Source organism: Tarenaya hassleriana, unplaced genomic scaffold (genome assembly GCF_000463585.1).
Source record: "Tarenaya hassleriana unplaced genomic scaffold, ASM46358v1 Cleome27, whole genome shotgun sequence".
Lineage (NCBI taxonomy): Eukaryota > Viridiplantae > Streptophyta > Magnoliopsida > Brassicales > Cleomaceae > Tarenaya > Tarenaya hassleriana.
Window position 1 is genome coordinate 925,094 of NW_010965946.1, and position 19,170 is coordinate 944,263.

Below are 19,170 nucleotides of genomic sequence, written 5' to 3' on the forward strand. Positions count from 1 at the left end.
CCCCCCCCCAATATGTGAATATATATGTTCCCTTGTATCATTATTGACTATATTATATATCCCGGCTAATCATGGGCTAAAATCATTTTTCTAGGTTGGTCGAAAATTAATGCGACCGTTGCCAATATTGTATAATAGTAACACATCATTCATATATACACTTAATACATCATTTTCGTATCAGATTAAGACACTTATGTGTATATTTATATATATACACGCGTAGGAAATGAAGAGTTTATATATAATAATACATGTTCAATTAAGTATTGTTTCTAACTATTATTTGCTATATTAGAATTGAACTAAATTCAAGGTAAATTTAACATTAAAAACAAACAAACAAACATAGGTTAAGGCTAAATTTATAACGCTGTCAAAATTAAGAGATATTATACCATTTTTAAAAAAAAATTCTAAAATTTTGAAGAACGTGACAGACGACATCTAAGGGAAGGTGGAAGAGTAACTGCAGGTGCCTAGTGGTTGAAACTTGAAACTCGTAGTTGTTCCCGTCACTGTCCAGCTAACAGAAATAACTCCGTCTTTTCCTTTCAACCCCTAATAAATTGTCACAAACTTTCATGCGCCTCATTAATTAATCTCTGTCCACACACACACTCATATATATATATATATATATATGTATATAATGGTGGCTTTGTACCCGAGAGTGTGCATGATATATCCGCCTATATAAACCAGGGAAAATAACATTTAAATTTCTGATTTTTTTAAAAAATGTATAGAAATATCTAAATTTTTAAAAAAATTTCAAATAAATCTAAAATTCGTTAACAATTTTAATTATTTTTATTTGATAAAAGCTTAAACTTTGGATTTATTTAAATTTTTTTAAAAGTCTATATATTTATTTAAGACTTGTGAAAAAAATCAGATATTTATATTTAAATTTTATAATTTAGATATTTATTTGAGATATTTTATAAAAATTAAAGTATTTATATGTGATTTTCTCTATATATTGTAATATATATATATATATCCGAAACGCCGCAATTGGAACCGGTCGGTTCCATATGGAACCGGTCCGGTTCCATTTCCTGAAACGCAAAAACGCGACAAATCCAACACCAACCTGCCAAAATCCGACTTAATAGGCTGAAAATCATCCTTAAGGACGCATGGGTAACATAAATCTAGCCTAAAACAAGCAAGATCCACGCGCAATACGCACTGAAACTTCCCGAACAAAGTGAAATCTCCCATAAGTACCTAGAAAGCGAAAATAAATTCGAAATATCCGCCTAGGGTTCACCCAAATCTACCCAAAACTCGTAGTGGAGCACAAAAGAGTGATAGGAATGCACATACCTTAGGGATTTTGTGCGTGAAGTGTAGGAAAACCGGGATTTGGGTGAGAGAGATCGTAAGAGGGAGAGAGAGCGGCGAGATGAGAAGTTGTCGTGACTGTGGGTATAAAAGCCGAAATGGAACCGGTCGGTTCCAAAATCCACACTTACCTCGCATTCAAACCGGTCTATCATCTCAGAGAGTGGAACCGATCTGGTTCCATATGGAATCGGTCGGTTTCAACTTTTGGAACTTCAAGTTTTCGCTGCTTTTCACTTTGAATGACTTGCAAATCATGCCATGCAGTCCTATGCACGAGGGAAAACACCGTGTAGGTTCCCTAATCCAAAATCTCACATCTAATGCAAAGATCTAAAGTCCAAAAGAAAAAAAAATCCAAAAAGAAAAACCTAGGACTAACAAAGACCTCGGGTTGCCTCCCGAGAATCGTTTCTTTATGGTCATTAGCTAGACCATATGTGAGATCAGGCAGGTGGTGGCAACGTGAGAGGAAGAATGCCTCTCTCTCCTACAGGATCAGCCGGGTTATACAGCTTCAGACGCTGTGCATTTACCTTGAATGTGCTACCCTTGCTGTCATATAGTTCCACCGCTCCATGGACGAAAACTCGATGGATCTTGAATGGGCCGGACCACTTAGACTTCAGCTTCCCTGGAAACAATCGCAAACGAGAGTTAAAGAGAAGGACAAGATCACCTGAGTGGAATGATCGCTGAATAATGTGTCGATCGTGCCATTTCTTCGTTCTCTCCTTGTAGATTTTCGCGTTCTCATATGCGTCAAGCCTAATCTCCTCAAGATGGTGAAGCTGGAGCTCGCGTTTCGCTGCAGCGGTTTTCATATCATAGTTAAGCGCCTTGATTGCCCAATACGCTTTGTGCTCGAGCTCAACTGGTAGATGACATGCTTTTCCATAGACTAATTAGAATGGAGTCATACCAATCGGCGTTTTGAAAGCCGTTCGGTAAGCCCATATCGCATCGTCTAGCTTCTGTGACCAATCCTTCCGTGATTTAGCGACAGTCTTCTCCAGAATGGACTTGATCTCCGTTTATGTAAACGAATCATTTCGACTCCCTGGATCATCATTTTAGGTCTTGACGTCGTGACTTGTTTTATATAGGTGTCAGTGCCTAGCATTTTCAGTGGTTTTTCCACAATGACAACAAAATTAAGTAACAGGGTGGGAGGACCACTACTTGCAAATGAATTCACTTGGTACGAGCTCCGCAATTTTCTCTGCATGTGTCTCTTTCTCCGTGTATTTGATGTTCATACATGTAACTGTGAGCCTATACAGATATTTGATCTCTAACTATAAGCTTCCGTCTCTGCCTTCCAGTTCCCAGATGCTTTCAGTCCGAGGATTTTCATCTGGTTCAGGTAGTGAGGGTTTCATTCTTTATTTTGATGTAACCGGTCTGCTTTTGTGGTTGCACCTTGCTCTCATATGCCTCTTCTGAAATCTGAGCTTAGTTGAAATGAAAATTTTTGTAATCACTACTATCCATCCTGTCTGTGCTTAGGCCTGCTAACATTTCATGCCTTATGTTGAAATGGTCTTACCTTGTTGATGCTTGTTTTGTTACTGGGTTGTGGAGTAACAGAAGAAAATCCGAACTGCAATTGCTTATATTTTCTCGGGCTCTATGTCTTTTTTTATGTTCGTCTAACAAATATACACATCTAGCTTTGCCATTGCGCCTGTACATGCTATATATAATTCATGAAAATTACCACTGCTGCTTAGTTAGATTAATACCTTTTCTTTATATTTATAAAATTGTACTTTTAATTGAAAACTATATAATAAGCCACGAAAATGATTAAGACCGTACATCATACCATGTCCGATATGAATAGTTAGTTTTATATATCGGGTGGTCTTTTTTCTTTAGTTTGAGAATATCAGATTCGGACACTTTGAATATACGCCTACAGTTATCTAGTATTTTGTAGCTTTATTACCACACTGAATTGAATTGCTTTGATAGTTTACTCACAAATTCACAATCATATATACCGAGAAAAAGTCACATACACCTTTATTTAATAATAAAAATAATATTATCATTAATAATTTATTAGAATTTAATAGGAATAAAATTGGAAACTATTGTAAAAAAATGTCTTAAAAATATAGAATGATAAATATTTTGAAATATGAAAAATAACCTAAAATTATAAATATTTTGAAATGGAGGGAGTATTTGAATATTTGTATGGAAAGATGATTAAAACGAAAAAAAATGTGATCGGTGGGACCCATACGAGTCAGTGGGGACCACACCGCCCATGCGCATTACCCGAACAGAAGCCATCAACCATCTCTCTCTCCCGCCCTAACCCTAACCCCATTCCCGGACCTTCTCTCAATTATTTCTTCTACTAATTACACCATCTCTTGTTCATATTTGTTCATATATGTGCGTGTATATATGTATATGCATCCGTGTATTCATGGGTTTTCTTTCTTTTCCAAAATCCTTCAGCGATTCTGAATTGATTCGGAGCTCTTGACCTGTGTAATCCTGCAATATTTCAAGCTCCTTTTGAACGCAAGAGAAGAGGAGAGTAGGGTTCTCGGTTTTATTTCAGCTAAGAAGAAGAAGAAATGGATCCAATATCACGCTCTCTTCCTCCTCCTTTCATGTCTCCAGACCTTCATCTTCACCATCCACACCACCAGTCTCGGCACACGCTTTCAAATCACCGTGACGACGACCAACACCTCCGCCGTGTCAAGCCCGACCACGACGATCCCATCATCTCCGCCGAGAAAGGACAGGCCGCCTCCGTATCCGTCGCCGGCGGAGGAGAGCAGGTCACGAAGAGGCCACGTGGCAGGCCGTCAGGATCCAAGAACAAACCGAAACCTCCTGTCATCATAACGCGAGACAGCGCAAACGCGCTGAAATCCCACGTCATGGAGATCGCCAACGGCTGCGACGTCATGGAGAGCATCACCGTCTTCGCCCGCCGTCGCCAACTCGGTGTGTGCGTTTTAAGCGGTAACGGCGCCGTCACCAACGTCACCATCGACCAACCCTCCGGCGGCTCCGTCGTCAACTTGCACGGCCGCTTCGATATTGTCTCCCTCTCTGGCTCCTTTCTCCCGCCTCCGGCCCCACCCGCCGCGTCGGGGCTAACAATTTACTTAGCCGGTGGTCAAGGTCAGGTCATCGGCGGGGGGGGTGGGGGACCGCTCACGGCGTCTGGTCCGGTTGTTATTATGGCGGCTTCGTTTGGAAACGCGTCGTACGAGCGTTTACCTGTTGAGGAGCAGTCAGAAGCTGCGGTGGATGGAAACCCGACGCTGCGTTCGGGGGCGGATGGGACGCAAACGCAGCAGCAGTTGATGCAAGACCCGTTGTTTATACAAGGGTTGAATCCGAGTCTTACGAACTCGGCCCAGTTACCGGCTGAAGCTTACTGGGTGACGCCTCGACCACCTTTCTGATCATCGAACCAGTAATTATATAATCTCGAAGGTTATATACAGTTTTCTGTTACATTACATTACATTCTTCTTCTTCTTCTTCTCAAAAAGATTTCTTTAGGTTATATTTTATTCTAAATTAGATGATATGTGTAGATTCTTCGCTGCCAAGAAGCGTGTGAATCGAGTAGCAACATTTTGATTTCGGGTTCCACGTACGAGGATTTGTGTTTTCCGTTGGACTGTCTGATTATAAACTGTTGATTTCGGATTCAATTTTCATGTGTCGGTGATGATTGTTAGCTCGAGGACGAAGAAGCTCATATATATATATGTGTATATATATGGACACACACAAGACCGCTAATATATAGTAGTTTCTATATATAATATACGGTTTCCGAATGGAATCTATATGACATATTTTGTGTAGTTTTTATTTCACTAAATTATATGTTGTTATCAGTCATCCAATATCTTAGCATAGGCTGTTGTTGTTGAGCTCTTGTATATTCACGGCTATATGTGTTTACACGAAATAACTTGCACCGAATCATACATATCTGTTATCGTTCGAATAACTTATAATCAAACCCGGTTTAAATATGATTATATTTTACATAACCGGAATCTCCTATGCATATTTTACATAACCGGAATCTCCTATGCTTATAGAGAACAGTGATAGTTATTTATTAAAAGATAAAGGCCTCCTAATATTGAGCTTATTCTATCTTTTAGGCCTTCCATACAAAGGGTCATTTTTGTCCACAACTTTCCCAAAAAGGCCCATCAATGAAAAATCCATTAATGATTCATTGGGCTCAAAGCCCAATAAGATTTAAAAAGCCCAACAAAATGACCATTGGTTCCTACAGATATAGCAAATTTCAGCCGTTAGATCTTAGATTGATCCCGCAAAAAACCCTCCACCACCACGGTCATCTACTGGATCGACAAAAGAAAAAGAATAATTGGTGTCTACGTGGCATATCCGTATGGTCCACGTGGCATGATATCGGCGATGGGGAAAAACCCTAAAGGGGTTTTTTTTTTTGTCGTCGTCATATCAGTGTTTCTCCGACCGCCATCCTGTTATCTGCCGCCGCTCTGCTTTCTGTCTTACCCATAAATTTGTCGGAGCATGACGTCATCATACCCGAGAACCACCGGATGATCTCCGCCCTTCGTACAACTACCGCCGCTAATTGACGCTGTCATCGCATTCGCCGGCTGATTCTTATCTCTACCTCTCGGATACGCGTTGGTATTTGAAGAATTGGCGTAAATTTTGATCGGAGGTGGATTCCGGAATCGTATTCTGTTTTTCTTTGTGTTGAAATATGGCGGCTTTGAAGAGCTATGGCTTGTGCTACATGGACTCTACTCTCCAGCTTCCCTGTCCACATCGATTCGATGGATACAAGAGGTTCTTTTACGTCTTCTTATATCGATGTCTGGATTTTCTTGTTGCGTTCGTCTCCGTTTTTTCGATCGTTTTCTGCAATCATTATGTGTCCGAGAATGGAAGAAACCCAAATGATAGTTCTGTAGATGCAACGGAAAGGCTATGTCTTTGTGGAACACAAAGAAAAGTTCTGTAAGTGAAGGTGATTCTGACATGAACTGGTCGACTGTTTGTGGCTCCATATACCATTTTTTTCGATTAGGCAACTCTTTAGGGAGAGCAATTCTGTATGAGATTTGGAGTATTGAGGCCTTGAAGGGAAGATATCTAAAACTCAATAGTAAAATACTTGTAGCACCAGCACGGTTGTCTTCGTTCCTCTTGCTAATGGCTGTACTCAGCTTGATTGAGAACATCTCAATTCATGTCTTTGAATGGCTGAGGTTTCAAATGGATTCTTGGACAACATCTCCATTCGTGTCTTTGTGTTGGAACTGTCTTGTTCTGCCCATCTTGTGAGCATTTTCTGTTTTCTGTTTGTCATGCAGAATGAATTCAAAATGGATCTCCCCGAAAGCAGCCGTTGTTCCCAATTTTCATCTGCCAATGCGCAGTCTTGAGGTTAAGAACAGGTGGGTTGGTGTGATCATGCATCAAGCATGCCTGACCGAATATAATGTGGCTCTGAATATTTGATCAGTCACTTTCTTGCTTAAGTGACTTTTGCTTATGCTTGCAGGACGAACACAGATGACATCAAATCTCTTCGGTTGATCACAGCCATTAAGACACCATATCTTCCTGATGGAAGGTTTGACCTCGAAGCATATGATGACTTGGTAAACATGCAGATCGAAAATGGGGTCGAGGGTGTTATAGTCGGTGGTACAACTGGTGAAGGCCAATTGATGAGCTGGGATGAACATATCATGCTCATAGGCCATACCGTCAACTGTTTTGGTGGGAGTGTTAAGGTCATCGGGAACACTGGAAGCAACTCGACGCGGGAAGCCATCCATGCCACTGAGCAGGGATTCGCTGTGGGGATGCATGCTGCTTTGCATATAAACCCTTATTATGGCAAAACATCGATAGAAGGCATGATCTCGCACTTCCAAACAGTTCTTCACATGGGACCAACGATCATATACAACGTGCCGGGTCGAACTGGACAGGATATACCCCCACGGGTGATTTTCAAAGTTTCGCAAAATCCAAATTTGGCTGGCATTAAGGAGTGTGTAGGGCACGATCGAGTTGAAGAGTACACAGAAAACGGGATCGTCGTGTGGAGTGGAAACGATGATCAGTGCCATGATTCGAGGTGGGATCATGGAGCAACTGGAGTTATATCAGTTACCAGCAACTTGGTCCCCAGTCTCATGAGGAAGTTAATGTTTGAAGGCAGAAACCCGTCATTGAATTCAAAGCTCTTGCCTTTGATGGAGTGGCTTTTCTATGAGCCGAACCCGATTGGCCTCAACACGGCTCTGGCTCAGCTAGGAGTTGCCAGGCCGGTTTTCAGATTACCATACGTGCCACTGCCTCTGGCCAAAAGGCTCGAGTTTGTGAAGCTGGTCGAGGACATTGGACGAGAGCATTTCGTCGGGGAGAGAGATGTTCAGGTTCTCGACGACGATGATTTCATCCTAATCGGTCGTTATTAGCTCTGTGTTTTCCTTGTTGTCTGAAAAAAAAAGGAGATGATGAATCTGTTTTACGCTCTGTTTATGGGTTGGGTTGGGTTGGGCATATATATATACACATATATATATCGGTTCTCAAATACATTCTATATTGAATCATTACATCTTAATGATAGGTACGTATTTGGATATGCAGTGGCATGCATGTTTGGTTATTGTCATTTAAAAAAAACGTCATGATGTCTGTGGGGGGACTGTTGGCGGAATCAGACAAAGGGGAGAGTGGAGTAGAGACAAAACTCAGCCATCTCGAAACGGTCCGCTCGTGAATATATATTGTTAAATGAAGATTTATCAGGATTATATAAAAACGATTTGCAGTATGTTTTTTTTTTTAATTTTAATTAACTCATTTGAATCTATATATTAGTAAGCTTAGCTTGCAAGACAAATGTATATAAAAAAAAACATATGGAAAAAGTATGTCCAATTTTATTTTAAAATATGGTACATAGCCTAGTGTTTGTGACAAAATTTTGTTAAAGTATGTCTACTATAAAATCGACAGATCTACAAAGGTTCGTAATCAAATGATTATGTTTATTAACCATATTATTTCAAAGATCATATACATATATACGTCATGAAATTCTAAATTCGAGTCATATATTTGAGTATGGGATGAAATGTTACTACCATAGTAAATGAACGAAGTTTTCTTTCAACAGCAAGCAATTAAGAGATGAGAAAGTCTACGTGAAACCGTGTCGTTGCATGACATCTTTTTTTTTTTATAACCAAATTAAAAACTATTAATTTTTGAGTACGTAGACTTTTTTTATGTATAAAGTTATAAGAAAATATTAAGTCTCTTGTTCATATATAGCCCGTCGTATATATGGGGAAAGAATACGAATATCAGGAATAATAAAAAGGAACGTGCAAATGAAAAAAAAAACTATAAATACCCATTAATTTAATACACCATTATATTGGTAGAGATTACACGAAACCAGTAATGAAAGAACATCAATTAGCTGTATACCCAATCACTAAAACTCCTGCATGTAAACCCACTTAGATAAAAGAACCCCGAAAGCCAAAAGTTTCTGATCTCCAGAGCCCAAACCTTATTTAACACCCGAGAGAGAGAGAGAGAGAGAGAGAGTGACTGAGGAAAGTGATATCTGAAACAAGATAGAAAGAGATTTGGAACAGAGGATTGTCTATGGACGAGATCAAGCGGATGAGGAAGAAGGGGGGAGTTTGGTCTGAAGAAGAGAGAGGAGAGCTTGGTTTTCTTGGTGAAGAAGAAGGGCTTTCTTCCTCAGCCTCTCGTTTTCACGTATGATGCTCTGATTCTCCATGTAAATCCTCCAGTTGTTGATCATGATCTCCATCTTTTCTCTCTTGTTTTCAAGCCAAACCCTTCTCCTCCTGCGCCGTCAAACGAACAGTACAACACGTGTGATTCAGAATCTCGTATCTCTATATATACATGCATATATGCATATACGTAAAATATGTGGAATAAGTTAATGATGAATATCGGACCTGCGGAGGCTGGGGATGCGAAGGTGGTTGCGTGTCTTGATCTTCTGTTTATGGCACGAAACGGGTTTTATGGGGGACTCCGGGAATGGTTCTGAAGGGCACCGACACATGATAATCTTTTTGTCTGTTTCTTGAGCTGCAGATTTGAAGAACTCGAGTGAGATTCAGTTGTGTAATAAATTGGATCAGAAATAATAAGATGATGAACAAGAAGAGGAAAAGGGTTGAGTTGGGTTTCGAGGAGGAATAGATTTAGATGCGTTATATAGATGGAGCTGTAGTGTCTCTGTCTGCATTTTTTCATTTTGAGAGAGAGAGAGAGAGAGAGAGAGAGAGAGAGAGGGAGAGAGAGAGAGAGGCTTTTGAAGGTAATGATGGCAAAAGGAGACTCATGATTACAAAGGGCCAGGGCAGAAGAAGAAGATGGAGAAGAAGAAGAAGAACAAAACTACCTCTCTCTCTATATATATATATATACACACACACACGTACGTATAATCTTTGTTCTTAACTGATTAAATACTGTTCCATTTTCAGAAGAGATCCATCTAGATTTCCTAAAGGCGAACCTGTGAGGAACTCGGTTACTTTCCCCAAAAAGCTCCAGAGACAGTGAGGGTTTTACACACGGCAACTTCCGTGAAGTATCAATGACAATTTGTTTCAGATTTGTACTTGTTGTTATTATATGTTTTTGGTTCGGTCGAGTACAACTTATCTAAATGTAGTAATTACTTATGTTTCATAAAAGATGGGAGATTTGGTGGGCGATTAAGGAGATAACTGGCAGATTTATTTGACTGACCAAAAAGGTCAAAGCATGATTACTCTCGGGGCCTAACAAGTCAAAAGAAAGGGGTTTAGACTCTGCGTTCGGTTTAGAGGCTTAGAGCATCTCAAAACCTCGAGTTCCCATAACCAGACATTCTTGCATGTATGTCTTTTTTTGTAACTTTTCATCAAAGTCTTGTCCTTTTTTTTTTGGTCTGTGTTTTGTATAATCCGGTTTCTCATTATCTCTGTCCTTTTTTTCTTTTGTTTAGTCTAATCCCGTGTTTGCCTTTAAATTGGAAAGAGATTACGTACGAGAGCCTCTAATCTCAAGACAGTGTAAATCCAAATTCCTCCACTCTATTATTATGTCACCTCACATCACTAATCATGCTTAATCATTCCGTTAAGATGCATAATTATTAATTTACCCCATTTTCTAAAATACCGTTTCGTCATACACCTACATAAGTCCTCGCTAAGGAACTAAATAAACATTCATTTTTTTTGGACGACATATGAATTCTTACTCGACAACCAATATCGTTTCCAGTAAAGACGGCCTTCAAATATCGTCCTGATACATGCGAGTCCCAAGTCCAATGGCTACACGGAAGAAAGGTAGTAGTCGGGTTTCCATTTTCAGAAGGAGACCGTGTGAACCTCGGACTTGGTAAGAAGAAACAAAGAGCCCAGCGTTCAAGATGGTCTTATCTCACATTCCCTTTTTCCAAGGTTAGGCCGAAAACTGGGGTTAGTGTGTGGGAAATTTCCCTCCAAGGCTGATAACAGCCGGATTTCATAAAAATAAAAACAAACAAAAGAAAGAATAAAGGTGGGCGATGGCACGTGGGCTGGCACGTGATTAGAATCATGAACCAAGTGAAAAAGGGGAGTGGAGGGTGACATTCCTCATAGAGATTATTGCTATTGATTTTTTGTTTGAAGGAGTTGTGACTGATTGGAGTGCAATTGAGTACCAAAAGCCAATCCTCATTTATTCGGAAAATGAAACACCGATTTGGCATCTTCTTCTTCTTCTTCTTTCTTCTTCAATCATCATACCTCTCTCTCTCTCTTCATCCTTAGTAATGATGATATTAGAAATTGTGGGCTGATTTGTTCAAACCCCTCCTCACATGTTTCCCCCTTTCACATACGCCAATTCCTACCCCATTTCTCCCTCATAACTCCATTCTTTAGTATACACACACACATATATGTATATATTATCCCTTTTATTTCCAAAAGCCCGTCACATAGAAAAACACCCCCCCTCCCACAAAAAAAAAACCCGGTAGGAATTCCAATAAGATCCATGGCTGAACTTGAATATAAAAGATCCGATTCTTTCATCACTCTCCACTCCCTGTACAAGGAATCCACTATAGATCTTATCATGCGATGATGTTGTTGAGGAAATAAAAAAAATATAAACATCATATTCCCCCATCCCCCCAAAAATTGATGAGGCAAAGGACTAGGACCACTAAGAAAACTCTACTCATTTCTGGCGTTGATACAGCCAGACCACAGAGAGGAGGGGAGGGATCCTATCCTAGCAGCTAGTCAACCCCGAAATCAAATTCTTGCCTCTAAAACAGGAAAAAAAAAAAGTATTCAAAAACGTTATAATTTTATACCTATTGTCTATCATATAATATAGCCCACCCCCTTTGAGCACACTATTATCTCTCTCTATCTACCACAGTGGAGCATTGGCCATTTCTTGATCTTTTATGTTTCAACCCAATCTCACAGAAAAATTACCATGACTATTACAAAGGAAACATAGGATGGTCAAGAGTAATAAAAATATTTACCAGCTTGGTAGTGGATCTCTGAGTTTCTCACCGCTTCAATGATGCATGATTGTTCCACGCTCCTCTCAGCATCAAAACCCTAAGTGGTCCAAATCACAATCTCCACCACCCTCCTCCATTAATTTTAATATATATAAATAAACAGTTACATTTCTTGTTCCTTTCTTACCATGTTCATGATTTTGATAATCTGCCTTATCCCCTTCACAGTATCTCTTACTATACCCATCTCGGTATATGTCCTGAGCCAGATTAACACATTGACTTCCAATGGAAAAACAGGCGAGCGAGCCATGAATCATCAAACAATGTTTACTAGCAAGGAACTAGGGTATCTCTGCCACCGCCCTTGCACAGCTCAAGTCTCACCTGCAAGTCTGAATATAGAAATGAAATGAAATGATCAGGACAAAACTATACTAAACTTGGAACGAGCAAGTTCACGGATATGTTACCAAGCAAGGAGGACTACCTAAAGAGAATGTTGCTAAGTGGCTCCATCGTCTTCATCCATTGTATCAACCTCTCTCACAACTCCATCACTTCCTTCCGTCTCGGAATCAGAGGACTGCAATGCCTCGTTGTTGTCTGTATCCGAGACAGAACCGTGTTTTTCCTTCCCTCGATCATCAGCGTCACCATCATCATCAGAATCAGAACAGCTCTTGGTATCGGAGTCTGAAACAGAATCACATTCTCCCTTCCCTTGATCATTTCCAGTGTGGACAAACTGGTCTTTCAGATCCGGAGCAACAATCCCTATCATCTCGCTCAGAGCTCTACGACCATTATCCTTCCTTCCGACAACAGCCACAACCTCAGAAGAAGAAGGTTTACTTTGACTTTCAGCAACCAGACCTGCAGAATCATGTAGTATAGCCACTTCCTTTACCCTTTGAGTCTGACTCTCCCCATCCTCTCTACTTCTTTGGGTTTCATTCTCTCCATGTACAGAAGGAGTTGTGCTACAAGCCCAGCTTCCAGCAACTTCAGAAGCTAAAAGATCGACTGTTCTTATAGTACCTACCCCCTCCGTGTCTTCCATATCCATTTGATCATCTGCTCGACTCCTCAATGGTAACAGAGGAACAGGATGATCGTGCTGACCACTTTCATGTGCCTGAGTTTCATAATCCATCTGCACTGCATCACCAGACAAAATGTTTGACTTGCTCAGGTTAACATTTCTCTCGTAATCATTTCCTGGACTCTGAGTTTCATTAACTTGTTCGGTTCCCACAACGTCTGAATCCAAAATCGGGGCGGTACCAACACCTTCAATATCTGAGCCAAACCCACCCTTGGCAATGCGCTCAGTGCTTGTGTATTCTGCTTCTTGAGTATTCTGTCCTTCCTGGCTCATGATTTCACAGTCATGCTTCTCAGTAGCACCTGCGTCTTCAGTAGAAGTATCCACTGTTTCGTTTCTGTTAAATCTCTGCCCTGAAGTGGAGGAGCTTGCTTTTGCAGCACCATTGGCATGCCAAGTTGCTCTTTCATTTTCCTCAGTACCAGCTGTGTTGGCATTTCTAGTTACTGGATTGAGATCGATATCAACAGACGTATTATCACAATTCTCCTCATCTTCCAAAGTTCTCTGCATGGCTTTGAGCTGTTCCTGCTGCTTTGCAAACAGAATTGATATCTCCGCGGTCGTAGAATAAAATGCCCGCAATTGAGTTTCACTGCATGAACATTTTCATGTTAACACTAACAGACTAACTTGGACCTATCAAACTTGTATTACAATGCATCTGGATAGATGTAAGACAACATTCAACAGGAAACAACTGCCAGATGGCAATTGAGACAGCAAAAAAGAATTGCTTAGAAGAACAAAAGACCATAGTTACTTGAGATAGCATTCATTGACCTTTACATCGTTTAAGATGTTTGAACAAAAAAGCAGGCTAACCAATGAATTATATACAGTTACAATATTCTTACCGGAGCATAATTCTTTCCCTTGCACCTCGTAACCTTTGTCTTTCAACATCGAGGTCTCGCATAGCAGCACTTATCTCCAGTTCTAAGGCAGACACTTTTGCCCATGCTTCTTCTCGGGCTGCCTGCTACCATTAACAAAGACAACCTCAGATTAAAAGTAGACTTGACTGAAGAAAATACAACCCAGAAAGTTTTGCTCACTACATGAGCCTGATCTCTTGAGAAGATAATGTTCAAGCCGCAGTTTATAAGAAAACAAAAGAATTTCCCTTCTTACCTTTTCACTCTCCAGCACCTTTTGCAGTCTTTTCATTTCAAGTTCAAGTTCTTCCACTCTCTGCTCCAATTAAAAAAATTTCATGAAACAATGAAACCTTTAATAAAGAAGGAAATAAAAGAGAGAAACATGTATAATAAAAAAGCATTTGCGTCCAGGTTTGGTACTTTTCTTGCATTTGCAGAAGCCAGCTGCTCTTCAGAGACCTGAGCTTCTAGCTGACGAACTCTGTTGTCAGTGAAAACCAACTTCTGTCTAGTATCTTCCTGTGAAACACCAACAAGATATTTTACACAAAATTAACAAGTTAAAAGGGATTTGTATTGCGAAGAGATTAAGTAACTTTACAGATCAAAGCATTAAAATATACCAATTTTGACATCACAGTTTCCACTTGCAAAGACCTTTCTCTCTCTGATTCCTGAAATTACGGCGATCAGACTTTCATGCTTCAAAAGCCCATAACAATTGAACGGAGTGATTCATAGATAGCTTACTCTTCTCATACCTTTAATTTGTTGATCACTTCTTGTTGTTCCCTTTCTCGTCTGACAGCGGCATCAGAAAATCGCTTCAATTCCTCTTGAGCCTCGGTTTGGCATTTATGAATCACAGCCTTTACTTCAGCAGCAGCATTTTCACGTTCTTCTCTTCTTTGATCTCGCTCATCATCTAATTGTGTCTTGAGTTCAATGATAGCAGCCTTTTGACTGAGAAATATATTAATTGTTCTCAAGGTTCATAATCTGTGATGCTTAAGCATTTAAATATACAGTCACAAGGTTTCTTCAAGACGAAAGAGCAACTGATTGCAAATGATCCTCGAGAAGTCATAAGGACACTTAATGCACACCGAGCTAAAAAACTACTCAAACTCAAACAGAGAAAATTATAAAACAATTATAGCACAGAAGGAAAACAAACCAAATGAAACAGCTCAAAGGCTCTAGTCTACAGCACCACAATCCCCAGCATCAATTCATAAGTATCACTATCCATTGGGGTCTATACCCTATCTTGGCTTTCGAAGAAACTGAGGCAAATTGTTGGCACAGTTCATTTTATTTAAGTTCCAGAGGATAGAAACACACAGCGAAAACTTCCATAAAAATTATCGCAAGAGTGATAGAACCGTCTCCTTTACCTTTTAATTATCTCATTTGCTTCACTGAAAGATTGCATAGAAGCGCTAAGTCTCTCACCAAGGTCATCCATGGAATGCTTTTGTTCAGCTGATAATTTACAGACCTGGGCCAGCTCCTTCTGCTTAGCATCTAACAGATTACGCAGCTCACTCAGTTCATCCTGAAATGATTTTGCAACTGTTTCTTTGATTTCCTTTATTTCCTGAAAAGAAAAAAGAAATATCATATGAATATATCGAAATGATTTACTAACCACTTCAGGTTTATTATTCAATGGTTTTCAATAGAATCTGTAATTGGCAGTAAAAAATATCAAGACACAATAAACAAATTTCATATGGGAATTTGACATACGTTCTCATGATGCTCAACTATTGCACGAGACTCGCTACGAAGTGTGTCGATTGTAAGCACATGCACTTCTAATTGCTTCCTCAGATCCTGCATGAAGCACAGTTTTTTGGATATGAGAGTTGAGTTCGTAACCTCAATCTAAAGGTTATACAAATCACTTCATAAATCGAAGCCTCGGTAAATAACTAACTGAGAACAAGCATACCGTATTTGACCGCTGGAGGCTCTTGAAATCATCAAGAGATATTGGACCATCCGGACCACCGATTCCTATGCCCTTTGGCCTCTTGCTTTCACAGGCAAAATCCTCTTCGCAGCAGCAGAGAAAATGAATGTGAGAAAACACCATGCTGGTATTAAAAGCTTAAAAAGTATCCTAAGACATCAAACATTCCATGTCAAATGACAAAGGCTTGATGTGGTTGTTCCACCATCTCACTAATATCAGCTAGTTATACATCCAACACAAGATAGAATAGACAGAAGACAGGAAAAAAACATGAATTCACTGATAATGACACCTGTTTTTCTTTTTCTGTTCACGCTTTCCAGCATGGGATTAGATACAAGCACTTCCCGATACACAAATGCAAACGCCATATCTGTACAGTAAAGAAGACAAGCTTTAAATCCGTAGTCCATTTGCAATGGTGGACGCAGAAGGGAAAGCCTGATACTACAAGACAAAAACTTTTAAACTGTTTAGTATCGAAAGCCATTCACAAAAGCTGAGATAGGTATTTCACAGTCCCCGGGTAAAAATCTTATATTACCATGTTCCGGAGGAGAAGCCAATGATATGATGTCACCGTGCTGGATCCTAACTCCAGAGTTGTTCTTTCTCAACCTTTCCCAGTTGAGATAGGTGCCATTTGTGCTGAATTAGAGAAGGAGGCAAAGCACAAACATAACCTAAATCTTAGGGTCCTTTGAAGATAGAAAGCAAACAACTTAACCAGGAGAGAGGTCCACTAACCTGGTGTCTTTCAGAAAGACAGATACCATACAGCTCGATGAATCAGCCTGGTCGTTGCTCATTACATTCTTACGATAAATCCTACAGTGATTTGCACTCACTGAGCCTGACTCGATCCTAAAACTTGCGTCACCCACCATCCGCCCAATGCAATGCTCATCACAAGTCAAAAGTATATTTATGCCCTGCTATTATTCGTGATCAGACATCGAATCAAACTCTAGAATAGAACCCATTTACGCATACTGGGGTTTCAGAAACCATAATTAAATCCCAGATAACACATACTACACCGAAATCGAGAATTAGGGTTTAGAGAAAAGGGGGCGAAACCTGCCGGCGTTTGCGAGCGTTGCTGGAAATCGCGGTGAGGACTCCCCAGACATTGGGCTCGTAGTTCTGTAATGGCTGAGAAGCGATGTTCGAAGCGACCGAGATGATGAAATCCTTGGGGTTCAGCGACACTTTCGGTTGAGGAGGAGAAGCGTCATTGGGGTTATTGTTCCCCGAGACAGCGTCGTTGGCGTCCGGGCTCCGTTTCGTGGCCGCTGAAGTGATTTTCTTTTCGTCTACTTCCACCGCCATCGACGCCATAAGAGCTTCAGCCGTAGGGAGGAAGAGAGAAACTATAAGAGAGGAGAAAATGGCGGGGATTTTGAAACCCTAACCTTGAAATATGTATGTAAGCGACGGACGAGTAGAATAGGGCGAGGTTTGTGCCTCTGTTCTGTTGTAGCTTCTTGGGGAAGACTGATGCCTCCGCGCGTGTGGGCGCGTGTCTCTCGGTTGTTGCTTCCGCCACGTCAGACAGTACGTGGGCTTTAGAAAAAGATGGGAAAAGGGCGAACTCTCTGCCGTTTGTTAAATGACGATAGGAGTGCGTGTCGTTTTATTGCAAAGAAAACGCTCGAGTTTTAGTTCTCGGATGGAGAAACTGCTCATCGTGCAACCACATTTATGGTCTCTTTGGAAACGGAGTTGCATTACATCCTTGAAAAGTTAAATTTCAGAGAAGAAAATATTTTCCAAATAGCTAATTAACGACACTTATATATATTGTGAAATTATTTTTTTTTCTACGGGTGATAAGAACATCTTCATATTGTTATAATCGGTTACACAAACTTTTTTAAAAAAAAAATTAGTCAGACATGGATTCAAAAACGTTAAAACCGCGTTTTTCCTATCGGAAAACGATACAATTAGAATGATTTTGAATATCATTGGTTACACGCCATAAACCATCATAAAGAATTATATAAACCGAGTGTGAAGATTTGTAAAGTGGCATGCTTTATTGGTAAAATCGTGTTATAGAAAGACCAATTAATCTTCAGTCGGGACATTATGAAAAATACTCTTATTTTGTTATTCTTACTTCAATATATACCTTTCTCCAACTGTGACCATGTGATCCATTTGATCCGAAATATAGTGTGGTCACATATTAATCTCATTACTCATAATATTAAATTTATAATTTTTAATCAAATAATTAGTAAGATATATAAGATATAAACGTAATGAATTAGTGGGATCACCATAAATTTAACGTTTTTTTTTGTTAAAACACCATAAATTTAACGTTATAATCAATAAAATCAAAATGTGATCATATTATATTTTGGATTACATGTGTCATATGGTTATAGATGAAGAAATATATGTATTAAAGTAAGAATATGAAAGTACGGGTAATTTTTATATAAGGCCTCTTTAGAAACTATAAAGAAGAAGTGTCGGTCCGAGTGCAAATGCAAATGATGGTCCGTGAAAATGTTTGCAAATGCAAATGATGGTTCGTGAAAATGTTTGGACCGTTTGGTATGATTGGTCGGCCCACAATAAATATATATAAATGGGCCACTGCTCTATACTATTTAGACCCATGGCACATAGAACGACACCGTTTTGCGTGTACCCTCCCGGTCTCCAAGTCTAGTCCTGACTCCTACCAAATCTGGAGGAATATTCTTTTACAACCACTCCATTAGTCGTGTCTCCCCCCAAAAATAAAATTAATTATGTTTAGTAATTACTACTACTTGGCTAATAAATGTATAAATAAAAGCGGCTTATCGGTTTTGTTTGCTTTGTTTGCTGCAAACCGAAGTGGGGCCTACGGTCTTCTATCTCCACGTGGGCTGTGCGGACGAGTCCAACGTTCCATGCGCTTGGACTTTTTCAAACTCACGAAATTCCATAAATACCCTCTCTCGAGAATTAAACTAATACGACGTCGCATCATCCAATGGTATCCAACAAGCAAGTACTAATCAATAATCATATCAGATTAGCACTAAACCAATCATACTTTATAATAAATTAAAATATTAAACCTCAGTCTCTCAACCAACAGAATCACAAACTCAAACCTAACATTTTAAAAAAATAAACTGAAAAGAGTGGCAGCCTTCGTAATTACGTAGATGTGAAGCTTCAGGAGGAGAAGATAACCGCCGACACTGCTGCGGCGGCGGGGGTGATCGTCGCG

At 39.8% G+C, this 19,170-nt stretch overlaps 4 protein-coding genes and 2 long non-coding RNA genes across 11 annotated transcripts in view; 3 read left to right on the top strand and 3 right to left on the bottom strand.

Annotated features, from left to right (window-relative positions):
• The first annotated feature begins 3,735 nt into the window (after positions 1-3,735).
• On the top strand, positions 3,736-5,086 carry LOC104817252 (AT-hook motif nuclear-localized protein 22-like). Its single transcript, XM_010546357.2, has one exon. It carries the CDS (start codon positions 3,951-3,953, stop codon positions 4,794-4,796), a length of 846 nt encoding a protein of 281 aa, XP_010544659.1. The 5' UTR covers positions 3,736-3,950; the 3' UTR covers positions 4,797-5,086.
• Positions 5,087-5,834: 748 nt separating this feature from the next.
• Positions 5,835-7,908, top strand: LOC104817253 (4-hydroxy-tetrahydrodipicolinate synthase 2, chloroplastic). The gene is made up of 3 exons (XM_010546358.2): positions 5,835-6,204; positions 6,732-6,815; positions 6,923-7,908. Exons 1-3 carry the CDS (start codon positions 6,119-6,121, stop codon positions 7,848-7,850), a joined length of 1,098 nt encoding a protein of 365 aa, XP_010544660.1. The 5' UTR covers positions 5,835-6,118; the 3' UTR covers positions 7,851-7,908.
• Positions 7,909-8,775: 867 nt separating this feature from the next.
• LOC104817255 lies at positions 8,776-9,912 on the bottom strand. Its single transcript, XR_772491.1, has 2 exons — positions 9,384-9,912; positions 8,776-9,266 (listed from the first exon to the last, which is right to left on the bottom strand). It is a non-coding gene; the product is annotated as an uncharacterized LOC104817255 (long non-coding RNA).
• On the top strand, positions 9,205-10,166 carry LOC104817254. The gene is made up of 2 exons (XR_772490.1): positions 9,205-9,294; positions 9,921-10,166. It is a non-coding gene; the product is annotated as an uncharacterized LOC104817254 (long non-coding RNA).
• A 583-nt stretch (positions 10,167-10,749) lies between these two features.
• On the bottom strand, positions 10,750-17,408 carry LOC104817256 (myosin-11). 6 transcript variants are annotated; one of them, XR_772493.2, is made up of 16 exons: positions 17,010-17,408; positions 16,677-16,864; positions 16,474-16,577; positions 16,222-16,302; positions 15,906-16,009; positions 15,701-15,787; positions 15,346-15,548; positions 14,710-14,911; positions 14,572-14,622; positions 14,369-14,467; positions 14,202-14,261; positions 13,925-14,049; positions 12,450-13,662; positions 12,147-12,354; positions 11,978-12,056; positions 10,750-11,523 (listed from the first exon to the last, which is right to left on the bottom strand). XR_772493.2 is itself a non-coding variant. In XM_010546360.2 (14 exons), exons 1-13 carry the CDS (start codon positions 17,268-17,270, stop codon positions 12,465-12,467), a joined length of 2,763 nt encoding a protein of 920 aa, XP_010544662.1. In that variant the 5' UTR covers positions 17,271-17,408; the 3' UTR covers positions 11,854-12,354; positions 12,450-12,464. The 6 variants fall into 6 exon arrangements, 4 of the variants coding, with proteins under 4 accessions (XP_010544662.1, XP_010544664.1, XP_010544663.1 ...); XR_772492.2 differs by having other exon boundaries at positions 11,978-12,077; XM_010546360.2 differs by lacking the exon at positions 10,750-11,523 and having other exon boundaries at positions 11,854-12,354.
• Positions 17,409-19,037: 1,629 nt separating this feature from the next.
• Positions 19,038-19,170, bottom strand: part of LOC104817602 (fasciclin-like arabinogalactan protein 8) — a 1,631-nt gene continuing 1,498 nt past the window's right edge. The window contains exon 3 of the mRNA XM_019202940.1: positions 19,038-19,051. Within this exon, the coding sequence (XP_019058485.1) occupies positions 19,038-19,051 (14 nt within the window). The remainder of the gene's footprint in view (positions 19,052-19,170) is intronic.